This window comes from Lichenostomus cassidix, chromosome 2 (genome assembly GCF_008360975.1).
Source record: "Lichenostomus cassidix isolate B80296 chromosome 2, HeHo_3.0, whole genome shotgun sequence".
In the NCBI taxonomy this organism is placed as follows: domain Eukaryota; kingdom Metazoa; phylum Chordata; class Aves; order Passeriformes; family Meliphagidae; genus Lichenostomus; species Lichenostomus cassidix.
The window spans coordinates 17,759,683-17,782,337 of NC_139482.1; the positions used below are offsets into that span (position 1 = coordinate 17,759,683).

At 39.3% G+C, this 22,655-nt stretch overlaps 1 protein-coding gene across 2 annotated transcripts in view; it reads left to right on the top strand.

The window, feature by feature from the left end:
* PIP4K2A (phosphatidylinositol-5-phosphate 4-kinase type 2 alpha) overlaps nt 1–12,244 on the top strand; it is a 108,230-nt gene extending 95,986 nt beyond the window's left edge. For both annotated transcript variants that reach the window (XM_085050540.1, XM_085050539.1), the window contains 4 exons: nt 3,281–3,394; nt 6,919–7,162; nt 8,067–8,170; nt 9,939–12,244. In XM_085050540.1, the coding sequence (XP_084906666.1) occupies nt 3,281–3,394; nt 6,919–7,162; nt 8,067–8,170; nt 9,939–10,019 (543 nt within the window). In that variant the 3' untranslated portion in view covers nt 10,020–12,244. The remainder of the gene's footprint in view (nt 1–3,280; nt 3,395–6,918; nt 7,163–8,066; nt 8,171–9,938) is intronic.
* Nucleotides 12,245–22,655: the final 10,411 nt, after the last annotated feature.

Genomic DNA, 22,655 nt, shown 5'->3' on the forward strand with positions numbered 1-22,655 from the left:
ATTTTAGACTTCATAAAAAATTAACCGTATCAATTATTTCATTAAAGCAAAGTCTCAATTTTTTTCATTCGGATAATGTTTTAAACTGCCACAATGTGATTCTATTTGTTTATTTATTTCAGTATGTAAGAAAATGAACATAGTAGGATTTTTCAACATGAATGAATGTATTATTTTGCGTAACTACAAGAGCCCCTCCTAGCTGAATATTTTATAGGTTTTGATTCTTAAATTCACAAATCAATTTTGAGATAGGCTTCAGTTAAAGTACTACTAGAATCACTACTACTGCTGGCTGTCATTAGTCATATATGGGACTGCAACAGTATCCTAAGACTATTCAGTTTTAAATAAATAGGGAGAATAATATTGCCTAGCACACCCACCAAAAAAAAAAAAAAAAGAGCTTTTGTCTAATAACACCTAAAAAGAGGGAAGAGAATAGGCTGGGATGCATCATGCAAATTATGAAATAATGTGATGAGGGCAGCCACTGGCACAGAGCTCTTTAGCTTCAGTTTCATAGATGGGATCCACTGCTTTTACTTTGTCCTTTTTCTTCACATGCTTCAGAACTGGCTTTTAACTTACGTGGGTCTACATTTGCCAAGTCTTTCCATCTCTGGGTATTTGGATGAATAAAAATTACCTCAGCTACCTATCCTCAGAGGGATGACCATGGACTGGGGGAACCTGCACACAAGGCAGTGAAGAGTCTGGTTTTTTGGGAGTGCTGACTCACTGCCCTGAGCGTCCTTGGGAGAACCCCTTGGGTCTTGTGATGACAGGCAAGAACTGCAGCAGCGGCAGCTTCGCTAGCTCGCTTCTATTAAAAATAGATCAGAGACAAGGTTAAAGCAAAGTATGGCACCTGCACAACTGGCTTACCAGCCCTGGCATCTTTCAAAAAAGACAGTGCTTGTGATTGAAGTTTATTTTTGCTGCCGTAGGACTGTCCTCAGTGGCGAGGCAGCTTCCCCTCGCAGCCCTGCCGGTGTGGCTGGTGCTGTGCTCCGCGGGAAGCCTGCGGCAGAGCCTGGAGGCAAACAAGCATCTCAGCCTCTTAACCACAAGCATATCCTTCCTCCGTGCTCACCCCCCAGCTTTAAACACCACTAGTAGGGGTTTTTTTGCTGTGTTAATGGGTTTGTTTCACTTTAACCTCTGCCTAATTTAATCAATAACTTGGATATACTAGGTGGGAAAGTAATCTGGGTTTTGGGGGGATTTTTTGTGATTTTGTGCTAAAAATGAAGGAAGCTTGGTTTCCTGCATTCTTTTCATTATTGCTTCATCTGAAATTATTTCATCCAAATCTCCCCTCCATTCTTAAGCATCCCACGCACTGGATTCCATCCTCTGGTGTTGGCAACATCCCTGGATCCACAGTCCCTCCTCTGCAGAATTAGCCCTGTCCATGGGACAGTATGCTTGATTGAGTATGATAATCTCTACAGCTGTTAGCCTGGAGTGCTTATCTGATGTTACCCCTGCTCTTTTGTGTTCTAAACCTCTTACTGAGTAGGCCAGAAAGAAAATCAATGCCTGCTGTGCAGTCATGTTGTGGTAAACAATTCATTGTGAGCCTCAGAAAGTGTCCAGCATTGGTTTTGAGTGAAGCAGGAGAGCACTGCTGAACGACTCCTCCGTGGAAGTGGAGTCTGGGATGGATGAATGGTTGTAGCTCCATCTCAGCTGCCGGGGTGTTTGTTTTCCTTTTGTCTTAAATATAAATAGAGGAACTGTATTCCAGGGTATTTTAATATCTCACAATATTCTAGGTGCAAGATAATGATAATTCAGAGCAGCCAGACTAGGACCTTATTTTTTTCACAGGTATCATCATGCCACGGATTTCTTAAGTATTCTTAAGCAGTTATTGAAAGAAAAGGATTGCTTTTCTAAACAAAAGTAGCATTGTGGGATCACAAGCAATTTGCAAATTCCAGGTCCAGAAAATTAATTCAGACAAAAATTAATTAATGGGGAACTGAGTATTTTGGCCACCACAGTGCACACTGCTCAACAGCAAAAAGAACTTTTGGCCATTGTGAAGATGTATAACGGCCTTTCAGGGTCTGCTGCGGTGCTCACATTTTAGTGCTGTGCTTTCCATTATATATATTTTGGAGCAGAGGAAAGAACCTCTCAGATTCTTTTCCTTACTGTGTCATAGGAATAAAATAAATTTTGTGAAAAATACTATCTCCAGTAAGACTATAAGCAATGTCTGACTAGTTAAACTTACAGAGGGCATTCCCATAGGCTGATGTTAACTGCCTTTTATTCCTAGCATAAGGGGAAGTCACTTTATTCAGGGTACTCACTGTTTATGGCCACTGACAGTTCATAGGAATTGCAGCACTGGTTGTTATGTAGCATTTTCTTTGTAAGGAAAACCTGTTTTTCCCTACTATTGATTAAAGATGGGGCAGGGAGAAAGGCTCTTAATAGACCAATTTTTTTAAAGCTCTGATTACAGCTGTTACTATTACTTCTAGTTTGCTTGACCAAATGCCCTGAAGGAACTGTTCTTTTGTTTGTCAGTGTGCTGGGGTTTTTGAGTAAACTTCCTGTCACTACCCTTTAAAAATAGAGCCCATCTGAGGTGTCTTAGTACCGAATCCAGTGGTTGCTCTGACTTTCCTTAGTGCTGTTGCAAATCACTTCATGGGGGAGCTGAAGGTGAAGATAATGAAGTTGCTCCAACATGAAGAATATTTAATTACATATAAAGAGGCAATGGTGGTCTCTGGCATTTGCTACTTTTAAGCAGAATTTTGTAATTCATGTTCTTTTGATGCTTTTCAATAATTATTTGATATTAGGCACTTGTAAACATTCACAATAGCTGTGCAAAATGCAATGCAGTTTGACTTCCTCTGTCAGATCTGATGCAGGGCCTTTGTTATGAAGTATAGATTGTGTTTTGACCTCACTTACTGCCAGTCGCTTTGACAAATGACATCTGGGAAGAAGCTCGATGCAAATCAGCGTTCAATGCAAATCCAGTATTGAGTGGAGATTTTGTCCTAGCTACCTTTGCTGCCCAGTCAACATGCACCTTCTAGGCCACTTCCAGGGGGGATAAGGTGAGGAAGGAGCTCCATGGGTGCATTAAGGAGAGCTGTGTGCCATGGAGGAAGGGCAGCTCGGGGGTGTCCTCTGAGCACAGGGGATCTCTGGATGTCCCGCTGCCAGCGGGGGCTGCACCAGACCAGCAGCTTCAGCACACTCCTCTTTGCAATCCTGCTCTTACAGGAATTTTGGTTTGTTTTAGGCCAAAGAGCTGCCGACGTTCAAAGACAATGATTTTATTAATGATGGCCAAAAGATTCATATTGATGAGGATAACAAAAAGATGTTCCTTGAGAAACTCAAAAAGGATGTTGAGGTAAGAATGTGCTTGTTCAGTTACTTGTGATTAAAATGTGTGGCAAATTATGAATATCCCTAGAAATTATACATGTAATTCATTAATGAAAACTCTTGTTTATAACTCTGTAAGCACTGACTGTTTTAAATGAAACACAATTTAAACTTTTAGGAGTTGCTCACTGCTTTGCTGATGTGATAAATGGCTTGCTGCCATAGCTGGTTGCCATACATTGTTCCTGCCTTGATGATGTGATGTTAAAATGATGGTACTGCTTAGTACTTAAATGCTTTACAAGCCTAGTACTTCCAAATGTCCCCAAGACAGAGGTGAGTATTGTTAGTTGTATTTTACAGATGGAGGTCCAGCAGGGTGAAGGCTATACATGGTCTGTAGTCTGTAACAGAGATGGAGCACCACCCCACTCACTGCTGTGCATGTCCTTTTTGTTTTATATTAGTAGTCCAGTTTTAAATCACTCAGTACCACAACAGTAGAGTGCTTCAGTAATCTGAATACAGCAACTGAATTCTCATCTTAATGTAGTCTTTCATATAAATTTGTAATTGGCTGAATATAGTAAATACTTGAAAGAAAAGTGTTAATATATGAATTTAATGTAATATTTTTACTGATTTTGTTCAGTTAATAAAATAAATACCAGACTAACTTGCTCACACAACTTGCCTTTAGTTTGCGTATTTGAAAATATTTTTCCTAAACACAGTATTTTGCAGCTTTATACTCAAAGCCTAAAATCTGTTTTCAAGTAAAAAGGGAGAGGCTTGGTAGCAAATTGTGTCTGTGACTTAATAAGACTTTCAGCTATTTATATCAAAAGAGCGCTGTGAATTGACTTTTCAAATTCTTCAGATCTGTATCTCATTAGTTGCACAAAACAAAATACTGTTACTTTAGAATTTACCCAATAATTTGCTTCTGAGGAAAACTCATTTCCCATCATAGTAACAATGGGAAATTTGTGGTGGTGAGGATGATGGAAACATAAATATTTTGTGAAATATCAGTGTGTGTTTATATTATATTTAAAATATTATGCTCTACCGATGTCATAGCTCTAGAGATAAGTTTATTTGGGTTAAAATTTTGTGCTCTTTTAACATGTACTGCTGTTGCTGACTACTGCTTTTACAGTAAGTAAGTTGCAGATAATATCTTAAGTGTGTGCAAGGAATGTGGAAGATACTTTCTTACCCTGAAAAGTAGATTGTGTATGATCTATATTTTACCAGACTGGGAATATAACAGCAGATTCCAGATTATGTCCTGAGAGGCTGTTTTATGGGTTTTAAGTTTATACAGAGAATTGTTTAATATCCACGTAAACCACTAGTGCGAAGTGATCTGGTTCCTGATTTTGACAATGGCAAGCTGTTCTTTAATCTTCTTTTTCTTTTATTGGTTCTTCTGCTCTTATTAGATAAATTATAGACATACTTTGTAATCAATGTGTAAATGGTCACATTTCATTACAATGAAAAGAAATGCAAAACACTTAGTATATTACAATTTTATCAGACAGTATTTACAGTTAAAACATATTATGGAGTAGTAATCTGAGCTATACGACTTTATACCTTTTTTTTTGTTTTTCATTAGGTTTTGTTTCTATATTTCTCTCCTGATCAAGTCACATGTCCCCTTCCTGTGTTCAAACACAAATTATTACTGCTGTTTTGATGTCCCCTTGTCTATTTTTCTGCCTCCTTATTCCATTGCAGGTATCCTGAGAAAAAACACGTATTTTTCTCCATTTAAAATCAAATTATTTTTTCCTTGTGCTGAGCTCCTTAAGTCTTTTCATTGTTGGCAGCAGCACACTTTTTTCCAAGAGCCATTCTCTTCTAATTTGTAGCTCACTGTTTTCTCCCAAAAGTCCATTCTCTTTCATGCTGTTCTGTATGATTATTGGTAGATTTATTTTCTCTGTATTTACCAAGTAGCAAATAATATGCCTGAAGTTCTTCCACCCCATCGCCTTTGGCCAGTCTCATCTGTTTGTCTTATATATTGTTGTACATCATCTCTTCAAACTTAGGTCACTTCCAGCCTTGTGGAGAGTCTATTGTTTTATTGTATTGAAATAAATGATACTGAAATCATTAAACAGTTTCGTCTTCTTAAAAACTCTTCTCAATCTCACATTATTTCTTCTAGCACTTGAATTTACAGTTATCTCCAGTTCATCTCTTTTCTCAGAATCTGATTTTGACAAACGGGAGTTTCTGATTCCCTGGTATTTTATGCTCATCTTTTTCATCACCATCACTATCGCTGTACCAAAGACTTGCTTAAATCCCTTCTTCCCTGGTCTGCTCTAACTTCCTTTTGATAACCATTTAGAGTTTATAAAAAATGAAATAATTTTTATTTTCAGCCACTCTCTCTGCATATCATAAGCATGGTGAACTTCACAAGTCCAAAATCACAGTATTGCTTTCCCGCTGCAGCACAGCTCTGTCCTGCCTATCCCTCACCCCCTTGAGCTGTTTATCCCGTTTTCCTGCTTTTATACCTTCCTTATTTCCATCCTTTTAGCTTTTTGCCTTATCCTGTTTGCCTCAACTAAAATAACTCTTTGTTTGTACATAGAGTGTATTCATCTCTCAATATTCTAAAATTTCCCATCCTTAGTCTTTATTCAAAACTACTCTTTCATTCACATACATGTTTTGCTTATGTGATTTAAATCATGAGCCTGTTGCTGTGAAGAGAATACAACACCATTTCATGTCTTCAGGGTGTAAAACTTCGCAGCTTTCCACTGCACGAATATTTGAACACTTTTTCATGATTAATAAGATTTGAAATGGAGTGGGAGGGTGGGTTCAGCACCAGCTCATAGCGTGCCACACACCTGATAGCACAGAGGCTGGTCTGGACACTGAGCAGTGACAGAGCAGTCCCCACCCCAGGTGCTGTGTGTGCTCTGGGGCACCACAACTGAAGCAGGATGTAAAGCTGTCCAAAGGAGGGCAGAGAGGATGGTGCATGGCCTTGAGGGGAAGCCAGCTGAGGAGGGGCACTGGAACAGCTCCCAGGGAAGTGGTCACAGCACCAAGCCTGACAGAATTCAGGAAGTGTTTGGACAATATTCTCAGACACATGGTGTGACTCTTGGGATGTTTCTGTGCAGCAGGGCCAGGAGTTGTTCGATGTTCCTTGGGGGTTACTTCCAACCCAGAATATTCTCTGATTCTGTAATTTAACTGAAACACAAGACAGGAGTAACAGTCATCAGCTTGCAAGTGCACTGCTCTTCGCTACACAGATTTTTTTCCCTGAGGATTTTAGAAGAGTGGACTAAAGTATAAGTTTCAAGTAATTTGTGTGCTGTTACTGCATCTTAATAAAATCAAGTATCTCTTTGCCAGCTTTATCACTTAATCTTTCCTTTTGCTCTCTCTTAGACGTGCCTTAGAAGTTTTTCTCAACTGGTGACACCTTTGTGTAACTTCTGTTTGTAAGTGGAGCTTATGTTTTTCAGCAGTATTGATAGATTGCTTATTATCGCTTTCTAGTTCCTTGCTCAGTTAAAACTCATGGACTACAGCTTGCTGGTTGGAATTCATGATGTTGAAAGAGCTGAACAGGAAGAAATAGAGTTTGAAGAGAATGATGGAGAAGAGGAAGGTGAAAGTGATGGGACCCATCCCATTGGAACCCCTCCAGACAGTCCAGGAAATACACTGAACAGCTCGCTGCCTTTGGCTCCAGGGGAATTTGATCCAGCTATTGATGTTTATGGAATAAAATCCCATGAAAGTAAGCATTAAGAAATATTTTTATGTTAAGATGGTTTGATTCTTGCTTCAGAATCCTAAAGTCCTCACAACCATGTAAAAGCAATTGTAAACTGAAAAATACAAGTTCACTCTGTGGAAAAGGAAATTTGCCCTTTGGTGCAGCAGAAAGGAGAAGATTCCTATAATGCTTAGCTATTCAGGTTTACCAGTTCTTCAGCAGCTAATTCATGGGGTTTTCAATCCTTTCAGGAAGTCCAGTATCTATAAGTGGTCTTTTCTGGCAGAGAACACCATTAAATACAGTCTAAAAAGAATGAGAAAAACAGCATTCCAAGTTCTATTTCACTTTTTTGGTTGCTTTTTGAAAATTTTTACACTCATACCCAATTTCTGTGTTCCAGCTAAGAAAGGAGTCATAAGGAGTGTGTAAGAAGCCTGAAACTGAGTTTGATGTTAGTGTGTAAAACTGAGTATAGCTAGTTACTTGTGGCTGTTCAAGACAGGAAAGTTACCTTTTTTTTTGTCCATAATTTCATTGACATGGATAAATACATGGTTTTGTTCATAAAGAAAACATGATCTTGTTTGTTGACACAGAAGCATTACCTTTCATATAAAATTTCATAGTTTTTCTACAAAGAAAGATAAAATCCACATTACTTAAACTTAGTAGTAAGTCCTCTTTGTGTATGCTATTTTTTCATTTTACACTCATTTAGGGGGTTTTGCATTATATATGAGTGCAGTTAAACTCTCAGTTAAGGACAGCTTGAGCCTGTGGTTTTTACAGATCTTGATTATGACTGACATTGACCTGTCTTAGCTGCTGATTGAGTCTTTCAAAGTCTCCTTTGTTAGAAAGAGGACTCATTATTAAAATGTTTCAGAAGTCATTCTTACTGCCCTGTGTTTGCCATTTGCAGATGCACCCAGGAAGGAAGTGTACTTTATGGCCATTATTGACATTCTTACTCATTATGATGCAAAAAAGAAAGCTGCCCATGCTGCAAAAACAGTAAAGCATGGGGTAAGTATCTGGGTTGGTTTCTTCTTTACTCCATTTATATTTATGCATGTTTGTTGTTCAGTGCCCTGATACAGGACAGTTCAGTAAATCTAGGGAAAGGGGAAATAGATCAGATTTTTTTTCAAGTTTAATGTGCAATAAAAATGTACAGAGTAACTGCTACACATGACATACTGAGAGTGGAACTCCTTTTTCAGCTGTATGCACAGCTTTCTCACCCATAAAGAACTCTAGAGAGATGCCTTTTTAGGGTTTTGTCCTGAATTTGTGAGATGCACCTTATTCTTGCAAAAAAAGCTGTTCACTGCTCTGTGACAGTTGTCATGACTCTGATTTCAGGTGCAGGGCCCTAATGATGGTTTCATTATATGGTACAGCCTGCTGAAAGTTAGATCTTCAGCATATAATGTGGCTCACTCTAGAAGACTTCTTCAGAAAAAAAAAAGTACAAGTTACAAAATCAGGCATAAAAATAAAATGTACATATTAAATACACAGAGACTGTTCAGAAAAGGCTTCTCTTTGACTGCCTTTATTTAATTTTGACTGAAATAGCTGCTTAGCAGCAGACACCAAAGAACTGTGGTGAAACAGCCCAGTCTTCCAGATTTATATCTACCATTATAACTCCTGTGGTGATTTAAGGTTCAAATTTCATAAACTTTTTAAAAAGAGCGTATTCATTCATGAGGCTAAAATCCCTCCTGTGTCTGAGTATCTAAAGGGTCAGGGCATTGTGGGAAGTTTTAGGCAAAAGGGCTCAGGGCTTTTTAGTTACAGTACAGAAGGATGTGACCTGCAAAGGCCTGTAGGAGGTATTTTTTGTCTCTCTAAAGCAATGCTCTCATTACTCTCTCTGCTCTCTGGGCAGCTGAAAGTTGATGCAGACCATATGCAGCCATTATCTGGCAATTATTACTGAACTTTGAAAGTAGTAGACTTTAAAAACTCACACTTCTGGTTTAAATAAGGGATAGAAATACATTGTGAGTAACAGCTATAATTATTGAAGCTGATTGTGATTGAAACTTATTGCAGAACATTTCTTTCATACATCGATTTTGTTTATTTTGCTATCTCCATCCTGAGCCACATGACACTGAAGTTCATTCATTAATTGCATGCATGCAACTTCCCTCTTTTGTAAACCAGGAAAAATATAAATAAAAATGTGGGTAAGGCTCTGAAAAACTCAAGTAAAAATACGTATGAAATCATGACTTCATTGAAATAGCAATCATATGGCTTATTCAGTGAGTCCAGATTTAAATGCACAAATGTTGAAAAAGTATTACTGTTACCATGTATCTCAAACCAGGCTTTTTAGCATTCAGATAACAATACATATTACACAAGTGTTGACATGGCAGATCTAAGTGTGGCAATTCAGTCTTCTCTGTATGAAGGCACTGCTGCTCGAGAGACCAGAATCTGCTGGTGAATCAGTGGGTGGGATGACTAATTGTGCAGTAAAAATTCGTTTAGAAGACTGAAGTACAATGAAAGGAAAGAGAAGTATGGAAAATAAAAAGAATATGTTTCAGAAATGGAAGATGGCTATTACAGTGGTGAGTACTGACTATCAGTGTACTCCTGGGAAGCCAGAAAAGGCACCAGTAAGATTCTGCTTGAGGGCCATTACAGCTTGTGTTTCTAGTCTCTGGTTCTGAAACTGCACATGAAATTTTTTGAGTAACATCCTCAGTGACAAAAGCATCAAATAAAGCACTGGTTCTTCTTTCTTCTCTCCTCCCAATTCTCTGTATAGGCTGGTGCAGAAATTTCAACTGTTAATCCAGAACAGTATTCAAAGCGCTTCTTGGACTTTATTGCCAACATCTTGACGTAACCTCTCATGTTACATAGGACAGACACGAGACCTGGGGACAGCAGCAGTGGCTACAAGTGTAGGGAAAAAAAGGAACTCAGAGAAGCGCTCATCTTACAGAAAGCAGCCCCTTTGTTTACATCTGCTGGCAAAGATGACTGAAGTGGGGTGGAGTACTCGCTTTAACAGCTGCCTGATATTCCCAGCATAGTTCTAGCTATTTCTGACTCTTTTGTGTGTGCAAAAAAAAAAAAACTAAAATAATTTAAATAAATACAACAGCTTACTCAGAGTGCACTGTGACAGTAATACTCTGATGCTACCAGCTGAAACGGAATTAATGAGCAAAGAGGCGTGGGGTGGGGGTGGGGAAGAGTAAATGCATGTTAAATCTACAATATTGATATCAAATTGTAAACTGTGGATCAGTTTATTTTTTGAAAAAAAAGATACATGACAGTATTCTTCATGATGATGATGATAATAATGAAGACCTTACTGCGAATGTTACACTTACCCTGCACACTGGCACTCCTTAAAAAAGCAGCTGCAACAGCCCTTGGTGCCAGAGGCTTTTCCCATTTGGTTCCTAGCAGTTGGGTTTTTTTCCTTTTCTTTCCTCTCTCTCCCGTTTTTGTCTTCTTTTCAGCACATTGCGTCAGGAAGTTCAGCCTCTCAGGCATCTGAGAGCTGGCATCTCTTACCTTACAAAGAGCTAACATAATTCATGCTATGTGTACACTTTTGCTGTAGTAAACTTACATTAAGGGAAAACTTTGCTTATTTCACTTTGTTACCTGAAGTTTTCATTTGTTTTGTATTCTTGCAATATAGGAACTAATAATGTTACAAGTGAAAAAAAGCTTATCTGAAGAAGCGCATAGTTTTGGGCAATAGTAGCTCCATCTTCTACCCATCCTGAAAGATGTGCACGCTGATAGAAATTCCATTCCCTTGTAATTTACTGGGAATTTGAAGTTTAAATGCTTATGTTGTACTGTTGAAACAGCGGTATTTTATTATAGATTATCCCTTGAAAAATGAACCCTGAATTTTACTGTTTACATTATTAGGAAAGCAGGGATATTTCTGAATTTCAGAGCCGTGTACAATATATGACTTTTGAGTTTACATGTAAAGTTATTTTGCAGTACAAATGAAGTAATGTTTGTCATCTTCCAAGAGGTAATGTGCAGTAGTGTACTAAAGTGAATGTCTCGCTCACCTCCGTGATAGACTCTTTTACAATAAAATGCGAAAGGATGTTTCAGAGGGATTTTTCCCAAGGTTGTCTTTCAGCATCAAAATGACCTGTCCTACCATTTACTCAGTTTTGATTGTATAGTACATTGCCTGAAACTGTGCTGATCATGTTTAACTTGTTTAAAATTTTTAAACATTGTATTCCTTCTCCTCTTGTATTTTTCCCTGAAAGACTCCATGCTTGAAAGAGACAAATTTACATATGCTTAAAAGTTTATCTACTTATACACTGTGCTAAAGCTGTGCCTTTAAAATTTCTTTATTGAAATTGTTAGATTTTGTAGGCAACATAAGAGAAGTCAAACCTCCCTCTCATCGTTTCTAACTGGGATCAGGAGCGCCAGCATGCCTTCTCCATAACTAATGTCAGTGCTGCTCAGCCTGCAACTGTGCATAACCTATGTAGTGGTTCACTTCAGAGGAGCCCAGTCAACAGAAACCCCTTAATTACACTCTCTTCAGTGGCCAAAGGCAATACTATCCCTGTTGTTGTGTACTAATTTTTTTTCCTCTCCCCAACCTTTCCCACAGGATTTTTTGTTACATTTGACTTAGTGATGTCTGCAGCACTGTAATGTATGTGTATACTTTTGTATTGTATGTATTTAAATAAGTTGGTACTGTGGCTTGATTTTTTTTTGTCCTCTCCCTAAACACCCTGGTTGTCTACGTTCTCACCCAAGTTTCGTTTTCTGAAGCTTCTGAAGGTATGAGGCCACAGAGAGACCCTGAAGTAAAAATAAGGTACTTGGAGTACATATTTAATTGCGGCCAATGAGTGTACATTTTTAGACCATTTTAGACATTTACAGCAAAGCATTCTTTTTGTCTGTGTAGCATTTTTGTCACTCATTCTTGTTGATAAACTGGTTTTTTGGACAGGGCAAGGAAGACTGATTATTGTGTATGTTAGTGCTTAGATTACACTCCAAACATGAGCAAGGCTTTATAAAATAAAGCACTTTGATGACTCACTTGGTAAATCCTTTGTTCTTGTGTTTCACCTGTGGTTTTGATTGCTTACAGATGAATTTTGGATGTTAAATGCCTGTGTCACAAAGGACAAAAGTAAAACAAAACTTAAACTTGAAGCTTTTCCACTAGATTTTAACATGCTTCTTCCATGCTGACTTTAAGGAGCTTGAAACATTTAATCTTTGGGGTTTTGGGCCAAGACTGGCACTGAGAGTGAATACTGAGATTTGTAATTGGCAAATATGGACTAAATCCTGGTGTTGATAACAAAACAAGATCATCCACAATAGTTAATTGATAGAAGGATTGGCAGAACTTTGCTAGCTGTGATCTTATGCTAGACCAATTATTAAAAAGTATTTGGGAATAAGTCCAAACTTTCATGGGAAGGGAGGGAGGGACTTCTGTTCAAGAATTTCCAGACTGATTGTCAGGACTTTCAGTGCATGATACAGCCTGTGCTGTACATTGTAGGCAAATGGCAAAAAAGTGTCTTTTTGTCTTTATTCTGTCATAACTTTTAACTTTTTTAATACATTTGTCATTTTCTTGTGTTTTCAGTTTATTGCACAAATGTAGCAAGACAATATTTTCAACAGTATCACCTGTAAAATACATGACTGAATTAATGATAATGTAGGTATACCCTAAAGACAAGGTGGCTGAGGAGCTCTTCTATTAAAAGTAGGTGAAGTGATAGGAGAGATTCAGCTTCTTAATTACTCCCTTAATGATGTCTCTAGTAATCTAAGGTTGCACTTCACACAGCTGCTCCAACTGCTGAGGGTTTAGTGTGAACATGGTGCTCAAGGAATGCTGCTCAAGTTACAAGGACCATTAGCCACGGTGGGCAGCAAGCAGCTGCAGGACCCTGGCTTTAGCAGAAGTGTGTGTATGGCAGTGTGTAAAGAAAAGGTTCTCTTTCCTGAAGGCAGTGGGGATGTTCCACATAGGAGATCCAGCTGGCTTGTTAATGCAAGGACTGCAACAACAGAAATAATTAAATTAAAAATTCTTGGAAACAGTAATTTGCTGTGTCAGCTATATAACCTGAATATATAATATGAATTCCCAGCTCCCTCCCTTGTGCCTACTTCCAAAGTAGAACTAGTTAGCAAGTCCCTGCATCAAATGGGATTATTTCATTCCAGTGGTCTCAAAGCCTGCCTTTATCCAATATCTGCTCTCTATATGTGCTGTCCATTTGGTTTCTCTCAAACTCATATATTTAATGGGGAAAAAATACAAAAATAGAGAGCAGTTAACTTAAAGTAGAAATCTGTTTCATCTCAGTCTGTCCTGATTTGTCTATGGCAAGAATTGTTTCTGGCAATCAGCATGTCCCTTACAATGCCAAGGGGCAAAGGGCATTTGTGTGAGATGAAATTATTAACAATTGCTTTGTTAAAACTGTTAAAAACCGGGTCTGGAGAGGACTTGAAGAAGTAGTTATAGTCTGTCCCAGGGAAGTTCAACTGTAAATAAACATTGGTGTAAATTGGGTTAATCTTTTCCAGGGAGGGTAGTTCCATGGCTTCCCTGTGCTGTCGCTTCTCATGCCTCACTAGGTCTGTCATTACAGAGATTTTTTTTTCTAAAACCTTACCTGACTGCATTACTACACTTTAAGCTCATTAATATTTGTTCTATGGTGGACCCTAAGAACAGGTTATTCTCTTCCTCTTCCAGTTTCTCTTAATGTGATCCTGCCTCTATGAACTGAACAATGTAAATATTAGCTTTTGCACATACTAAATTGAATATTCTCTCTCTTATTTAACAAAATTATCAGAAGGGTTTGAGCAAGGCAAAATTGCCTGTTCCATTTTCTATAACACCTAATTTAAAAAAAAAAGTTGAAATGGTGCTTCTTGAATTTCTGTTTTGAGAATTTCCTAGCCATTCATTTACCATCTAATAAAAAAAATTGTCATAATTGCTATTTGCACAAAATGCAGTTTCAAAATAAGCACAGCTAATGCTTGGCTGTAGTTGTTGCTGTAACTGCAATAAAATACTGCTTTTCTCTTTTCCCAGCATAAACCATATCATGATCTTAGGTTTTCTCATTATATTCCTTTTTGACAGCTTCCTGTGTCATCTCTGTTAGTGATAATCAAATAACTATTAGGCTGTAAGTATTAAGATACAAAAAATACTTCTTGCAAGGAGGCATAAATTCATTTTTACCCAATGCTCTGAATATTTGTAGGCATTTTAGTTATTGCCCAATATGCTTTGAGCTTATAAAAACCTACTTTGTTCCAACTCAACCTGATTCATTCATAGTGACTCATTTTGTTTAGCAATGTGTGTCCTGTTGGTATAAATAGCGTTTGTGTAAGAGCCTTGTGTTATGAAGAGGTTTAGCACTTCCACACAAGCCTGGAAGGTAATTAACTCATTGCATTTCTGGTATTTCACCTTGCCCAAGGCCAAAGCACTCTACTTTCTTTTTCGTTTTAGGTATTTTTAAGTGGATGCATAAAGCTATTTTGTCACAAGAATATCTCAGTCCCTCTGATGTCTAGAGTGCATGTGTCGTACCAAGGTGGAGAGAAGGGCTAGCTCCAGTTGCTGGGCTGACAATCCCAGTTTGTCTTCCACCACCTGAGGATAACAGGGTCGTGTTTGATTCTGGTTAAGAGAAAGTCCTGTGTTTCCAAGATGTACCTGTTGATCCCAGCAGCTTGGATTCGAGTGATGCATAAGAATCCTTTCTGCCAAGTAGGTCTGATTAATTAGTGCCTACTTTAACCAGGCACGTAATGCTAAATTGAGCTTTACCCTCTGGCTCAGGGCCCTATCTTCCTTCACACTGTGGAATTGCATAATAAAACAGAATATTTTCTGCCTTAAAGGGTTTTATTCTTTTCTCTTAGTTCAGAAGTAAATCTTAGATATAAATTTGTTGGTACATCAGCTGCTCCAAAGACTTTGTATTTAAGGTGTTAAAATATCAAATTGTAGTGTACAATGATCATCATCTCTTCATAGGGCAGAATGGAAAGAATCTGCGTTTAGTTAAGCAGCTATATGCTTGCTGGCCTGCTCAGTACTGCTCTGCTGCTTCAGTCAGCAGAGATCTGTGTGGGAGGAATTACAGTGTTTTATCTGATTACACTGTAAAGTGCTTTGGAGCAGAAGTCTGCAAGTTGTTTCACATGCCACAAGCTGCAGCATCTCTGTGCTGGGCTGCTCTTTCACCTTGGGATGCAGGAGACTGGGATGCCAGTGGGTCAGTTGAAAGAAAGGGAGAAAGCTGAGTGCATTTGTGGCCTCAAAACTGGACACAGCAGTACAATGGTGCTTTTGGGGGTCCTGGTCTGGAGGGAGAAAAATGTGCTTTCTGTACAGCGCAGTGACTGGGCACAGGCAGCACAGCTTCTTGAGGGGAAAGTTCTGCTTATCAAACCTGATTTCCTTTCCTTGGTAACCTACCCAGCTGATCAAAGGGAGCCAGTTGATGTAACAAGATTTTTGGATTTCAGTAAAGCTTTCAATGCTGTCTCTCACAATGTCCTTCTGCACAAGATGTCCAGCTCACAGCTGGATAAGTACATCATGTGGTGGGTGAGCAAGTGGCTCATGGGTTGGGCACAGAGGGTTACAGTGAATGGGGTGACATCAGACTGGGGACCTGTCACTGTGGGGTTCTGCAGATTACAGGAACAAGAATTTAGGGTAAGAGGAGAGCATAAACCAAAAAAACCTTTTCTAAAGCAGCAAGAAAGAGACAGTACTGAGGCCAGTAAAGAAATAAAGCTGAGAATGAGAAACAAAATACAAAGAAGCTACAGAGAACATACTCCCTGGGTCTGGCATTATCTGCATCTGCTCTGGGGTCAGGGAGGACAGTCCCATATGGGAGCAGAGAAAAATCTCAGACCATGAAGATTATGATGCAAAAGGAAAGGCGTAAAATATTATGTTTACCACACCATAAAAGCATTTTATAATTGTTCCCTTCTCACCTGAAATAGTGGGGAAAGTACTATGGAATAAGATTGGAAATAGAGCAAGTCAGAGAGAACTGATCAGCCTAGAGAGCAGATGATAGCACCACTTAAAAAAAAAAAAACAAAACAAACCAAACCCCCAAACAAACAAAACCAAAATAACCCAACAAAGCAAAACAAAACAAACAAAAAAACCCCCAGCGTATTTAAAAGCAATGCAGTAAAAGATTCAAGGAGATACCCGTGTAAAACATAATTAAACTGCTGGACTTGAGTCACATGATAGTATGCTAATACAGAAAAGACTGAGCAGGAAGATGGCCACATTGAACATTGTCATCAATATAAGCTCTTCCTGTGACCCAAACCAGGCTGTGGGAACACTTTGGATGGAATATTCTTCTGACAGAAATGTTTCCTCATGCATTGTGTAGCCTGTACCTCCCACCTTTTTAACTCAGCTTCATTAGGCTCTGTCCCCACAGACACACCTGGTGGCTTCATTCAGAGTACAAAGTTGTCTGGCCTATAACACACTTGGTTTTATGTGTACATTTGGGCACGGGAGAGCTGATAAAAGAACAGCTCTTCAGATGAGAAGATGGGTGTGAAAAGACTCATTCTCTTGAGGTCCACTATGAAGCAGGTCTTCCCTCTCAAGTATTGGGGGTTAGCTTTGAACCCTCAGTTCAGCCTTTAGGTTATCAGCCAGGGCTCTAACTTGCCTTCTTGCAGAAGATAAGTCATTTGTCTCATCTCTTCATTAGATGATGCTGGAGTGGAAGAGCAGATCACAACTAATATCCTAGAAGTCACCCACTCTGATACATAGATTGCAGCTGAAGGGTCATTCTTTAAATATATGGTTATTCTGAAGAATTAGAAAACAAATGTTTTAAATACAAAATGCTTTCCCAGAATGGGGTTCTGTACTTAAAAACATCCAGAGAAGAGCTGCTGTCATCTATTTTCTTGTGCTGGTGAACAGGATTTGTGATCCAAACCCTCTCCAAAGGCACAGTGCCCTACATTACCACTGAGCAACTCTACATTTACTACCAAGATTATTACTGAAACAGCATTTGTTGGATTCTTGACAAACATGGCTTCACAGAAGAAGAGGAAGGAGTTACAGAGCTGTTGCTATTAATCAAATTCCATTACATATTAAAACTAAAAAAATAAGCTCTTTCAAACAGATGAGAAACAAAGCAGGTCTCACCCTTGTAAGGAGGTGTATACATCCCTAATTTAGAGCAAGAGGGTGGGAAATGTTGCACAGTGAACCATGGCCAACCACAGATACCCAGAAGGTGAAGGCTGAAGATGATCTTCAAACAGCTAAGCTTTATGCTGTTAAATGCTTTATAGATCAAAATTACCAGCTTAAATTAATCCATGCTTTTTAGGCAGACAGTGTGAAGAATGCAGCTGGGACATAATAGGATCAGGGTAACCAAAGTCAGGGAGTAAATGAGTTGCACAAGCTGTGAGTGGAATTGAAACCCTGCTCAGAGAGAATTGTGCTTGCTGGATCTCGTGGGCACCAGGGCAGCTGTAGCTTTTGCAAGGCAGCCACAACCCACATAAATAAATACAGAGGCTGTGTCTGGGAGAAAGGAGAGATGTGAAAGAAAGTCCATGTACTCAAACTGTTGGGATGTTTCCAAACATACATCTTCTCATTACATGGGGCAACTAAAGAAGAGAGTTTGCATAAGAGAGTTAGGGGACTTGCCAGCTCCTAGAAACACAATTTCACAGCCAAGCATAACCAGAGGGCGACATTTCACCATTTCTCCTGAAAATAAAAGGTGGAAAAGTTCAGCTAGTTCAAAGAAACCAGGCAAGGATCACATATAAACCTATTTCTGGACATTTTCAGGATTTTTTTTGACCAATGTTTGGGTTTAGGTCTTTCATATAATACAGATACTGCCATGAAGTCTCAGCTAGGAAATTAGTTTTAGATGTTTACAGCCAAACTGTTTCTAATTCTAATTGTTGCTTTTTTGTTAAACAAAGTAATTTTAAACAGACCTCCTATGTAGTTTAATGTGGTTTTTGAGCAAGCTGCTCACAATAAGTGCTTTAGCTCCTTCTTGTTTATTCCACAAATCAAAATGTTACCTTCCAAACTAATTCACAGCCTGGAGCGCACTGCTCTGGTTTTTAATCAGAGTAATAGCAAATGCTCTCACCAACTTGCTTTTCACTGCCCCCTGTGCAGTCACAATCAGGTTTGGCTTCAGCTATTACTTTCCTATAGCAAAGATTTACCGTGGTAAAAAACAAGTTGTACTATTTCTGAAGTTCACTCTGTCAAGCACATGTTATTCCTTCAAACCATTATTCACTTTGGAACACATTCAACACATCAAAAGAAATCCAGAGGCATTTGAAATATTTTCTAACTTACAAATAACTTGAGTTGGAAATTATAACTTGATCCAAAGCCCAGGAAAGTCTCCATCAAAATTCAATAGTTATTGAACCAGGTTCTTCAAGCATAACCTTTTCATCATCCATGACTCAAGCAAATTAGTCCCTGTGAAACTAAAAGGTGTTGCTGTTTTAACAGTGCCAGCATAAACTCGTATTTCCAGTCTTTCTTACCATGGATGTAGGTATATCTGGGTAAAAAGTACTTATGTTGTTAGCCCATATCCCAGTATTTCCTTAGCACACTTATTGAAGTTATTCTGTTTTGTACCAGCATAAGAAGTATGAGTGTACCTGTACTAAAAGCTTTACAGCATAACTGCAGCTTTAAAAGGAGAGTCAAACTTCTCACCAAAAGGTTTAATGAGTATAACTAATTAGTTAGCAAGACAGATGTTTGAGCAGACCTTCTCATGAACAGAATCTTCAGTTCCATTTGTCTGATGCTCCTGTAGTACTTAACAGCCAGCTCAAACATCCTTTCAACTGTCAAATAAATTCCCACAGACCAGATGAGAGCAGAACAAATCCAGCTCCAGTATACACACAGAGTATGTGCTAGTTTTCCTACAGTGTAATTAGTACCATGCAGCTTCTCTGTGCAACAGGAGAATTCTCTATCCTAACAAAGGGAAGGGAAAGCAAGCTCACACTGTCTGTGTTAGACCTCAATTCAAAAAGATGCTTAAATACATAATTTAAAACACAAGCATGACCATGTCAACTCTACGTTGACGGAAATGGTGTAGTAAGATGATGCTCTTCAGCTTTAGTTGCTATGCAATCTTCCATGAGAAGTAAGACATGGCAGAAGCTTGGTTTACAGCCAGACACAAAAGCTTTAATGAAATAAAAACATAGAAGCAGTGTTTCAAATCACAAACGTATAATATGAACCAATTTTTCTCAAAATCTTTTCAATACTACTCAATTTTGATTGAGAAAGAAATACCACAAAATCAACTCTAAATAATTTCATTGAAAAAAACATTGGAGAGCAGTTTGAGTCCTAACAATGGCAGTTTGCACCACTGAAGAACCTATTCCTTTGCTAAGTGTCTTATCTGTAATGTAGACCTATGTTGATGCACTCCTCCAAGTTCCACTACAGCAAGATAAGGAAGAACATGCTCAGATGTTCTGCTGACTTTCCTGCTGTCTTGCACTGGTAAAAATGGGAAGAGTACCAGCAGACTAATAATTACAGTTACATTGATGAAAATAGGTTGGAACAAAAGTCTCAACGATTGTAAAACTTTTTCACCAAGTTCCACCATGCAATTGAACGAAGTATGTGGGAGATGAACAGAAGAGAAATGAAGGGTGAGAGTTGTTAATGTACTTGGATGTCACACACCAATGGATGTTGGTAAAGAGCAGAATGGTGTCAATTCCCATTTTTGCAGCTATGGCACACCCCTTTATTCATGCAACACATGATACACAATTATCCTGCAGAGGTCACAGAAGTCAGCTATCCCTTTCATCTCATTTACATCAATTAGAAAAATATGCTAAAGTTCATTGAGATTGATTTTTTTTCTTACTTTTTATAGTAGTTAGGGGACTGATCCTTGACTCCAGAAGTTCACAACCTACTGTCATGTCCATGGGGCAAGGGTGGGGGCTGCGAACAGGAGGAAATATGCAGCTGTTCTGGTAACAAAGTGAAAAAAATAGATACCTTTGGTGTGTGTGCCAGGGAAAGGTTATTAAAGATGCCTTGGAAGTCACTCTAGAGAGAAACAATAAGGGCAAAGAAAAAGGATGTTCATGGCCTGGCTTGATTTTAAGGCAGCAATTTCACCACCCACAATCAGCTGCTTGTAGGGCAGAAGCACCAATTGTGCTGGTTCTGGGACAGCTACCAGCTATTGTGCCTGAAACATCCCTCTGCAGCAGCAGCATTAGCTGTGAGTGCATATTTCCCAACGTGGTGACATTCCTTCTGCCCTCTGGCTTTTGTTTGGGCTTTAACCTTGTGACCAGTGCAGATCTATCTGCACCAAGGCAACACCCAGGAGCAGCTGGAAGCTGTTGTGCAGCAGGAAAACTGGGACATGTTTGCCGTGACAGAAGCATGGTGGGATGGCTCACACAGCTGAAGAGCTGCAATGGATGGGTATAAACTCTCCAGAATGGATAAAGAAGGAAAGAAGGTAGGGGAGCCCTGTAGATTAGAGGCAGTTTTGATTGTCTGGAGCTTAATGATGGTAGCAAGTAGGATTGGGTGTTTATGGTTAAGAACCTGGCAGATATCATGATGGGAGTGTGTTACAGAGCTCCCAGCCAGGATGAGGAGGCAGATGAAAATTTCTATAAGCATCTGGGAGAAGTCCTGTAACTCCTAGTCATATTTCTCCTGGGGCACTGCAACTCACAATGTGGAAGTTGGTCTCTATTCCTAAGTAGTAAGTGACACAAGAGGAAATGGCCTGAAGTTGCACTGTGGGAGGTTTATGTATTGGCTAATAGGATGAAAATCTTCACCAAAAGGGTTATCAAGCACTGCAACAGCCTGCCCAGGGCAGTGGTAGAGTCCTGTTACAACCCACCACAGAAGGTGAGGGTAGCCCAGGTTCTTGTTAATAGATCCCTTGGGGCAGATGAGAGTGAAACAATGCTGAATGACCAGTGTCTGTGAACATACACATGTAGGGTTTATTGTAGAACAGTTTGATTGCAAAGGAAAGCAAGTATGTAGCCATTTTGGTTATTATTATCTATTGTAATATGACAAGATAAAAGCATTGCAATATAAAAGGGCAACGATACCGTCCAAGGACATACACACGGGAGAAGAGACAGAGAAAGGACAGGAGCATGAAGCATAAAATAAAGAAAAAGAGAAAGGACCAGAAGCTCTCACCACCCAGAGGCCCCACAACGAAATTCAGCTGCAGTACAGTCCTCATCACAGGCAGGATCCATCGGATGGTGGAGGAAGTCCCGCAGAAGTAGTGGGGAAAAATCTCTGAGCCACCCCATCTGTTGGGTTTATATTCAGTCAGGCTCAGGTGGGAACGCCCAGGTACCTCCCCTGGGGCAGGGAGCTTGATGCAATAGTGTTAATCATGAGACACTTGGGAGTCCTTGACACCTCCTAAGGCAGCACAGCTGCCCATCACATCAGCAGCTGCGTCGATTATGGCCCATTATGGCCATCAGCAGAGATGAACACCCTCAGGCCACAGTCAATGTCCCAATAGTTCCCCACAGGACAAGGGGCAGCCCCACAACCCAGTAGTTTGTGCAAGAGAGGGCAATTTAGCAGGACAAGAGGCACAATCTGTCTCCACAGGATCATCTCCTGTCTCACTCATAGCCCATCATTCTTTCACCCTGTCTTCTCAGTTTAGAGGTTTAGCCATTACACACCCAAAAGCTCACCTCCATCTCAACAAAGCACCCTAACACTCCAGAGGAGGAGTGTTTTGAGTCGTTATGGCTTAACAAATAGTCTTTCACAACGCTGCATCCCTGGAGGTATTTAAAAGACATGTAGATGTGACACTTAGGAACATAGTTTAGTGGTGGACTTAGCAATGCTGGGTTAATGGTTGGAGTCAATGACCTAAAAGGTCTTTTCCAACCTAAACAATTCTATGACTCGATGACTTTCTTCATTTTTTGTTAGGAGTCCATCCTCAAATCCCCTCCTGTCCTGTGCTGGGCAGCTTTCCCTAGTTTCTTCTCCAAGACGCTTTTTATGCAATATGTGTATTTCTACATATACAACAACATTCCTGATATACATAAGCAGTTGGAGGACCACATGGGATCCAAGTATTTCTTTGGCATGTAAGTTGTAGTGTGATGTTCAAAACCATAAATACACATGTGCAGAAAAGTGAACAACTTTGGATCTATAAAGTTAACAATTTCTTTTCAGGCTTCCTTTTTGTATTACTAGGCTTGACTTTAAAACAGAGCCCCTGAATGAAAACATGCTGCGTTAGATCCTCCTGTGCCACTTTAAGTCATCACCTCATCAAGAGAGAAATCCTCTTAAAATTAA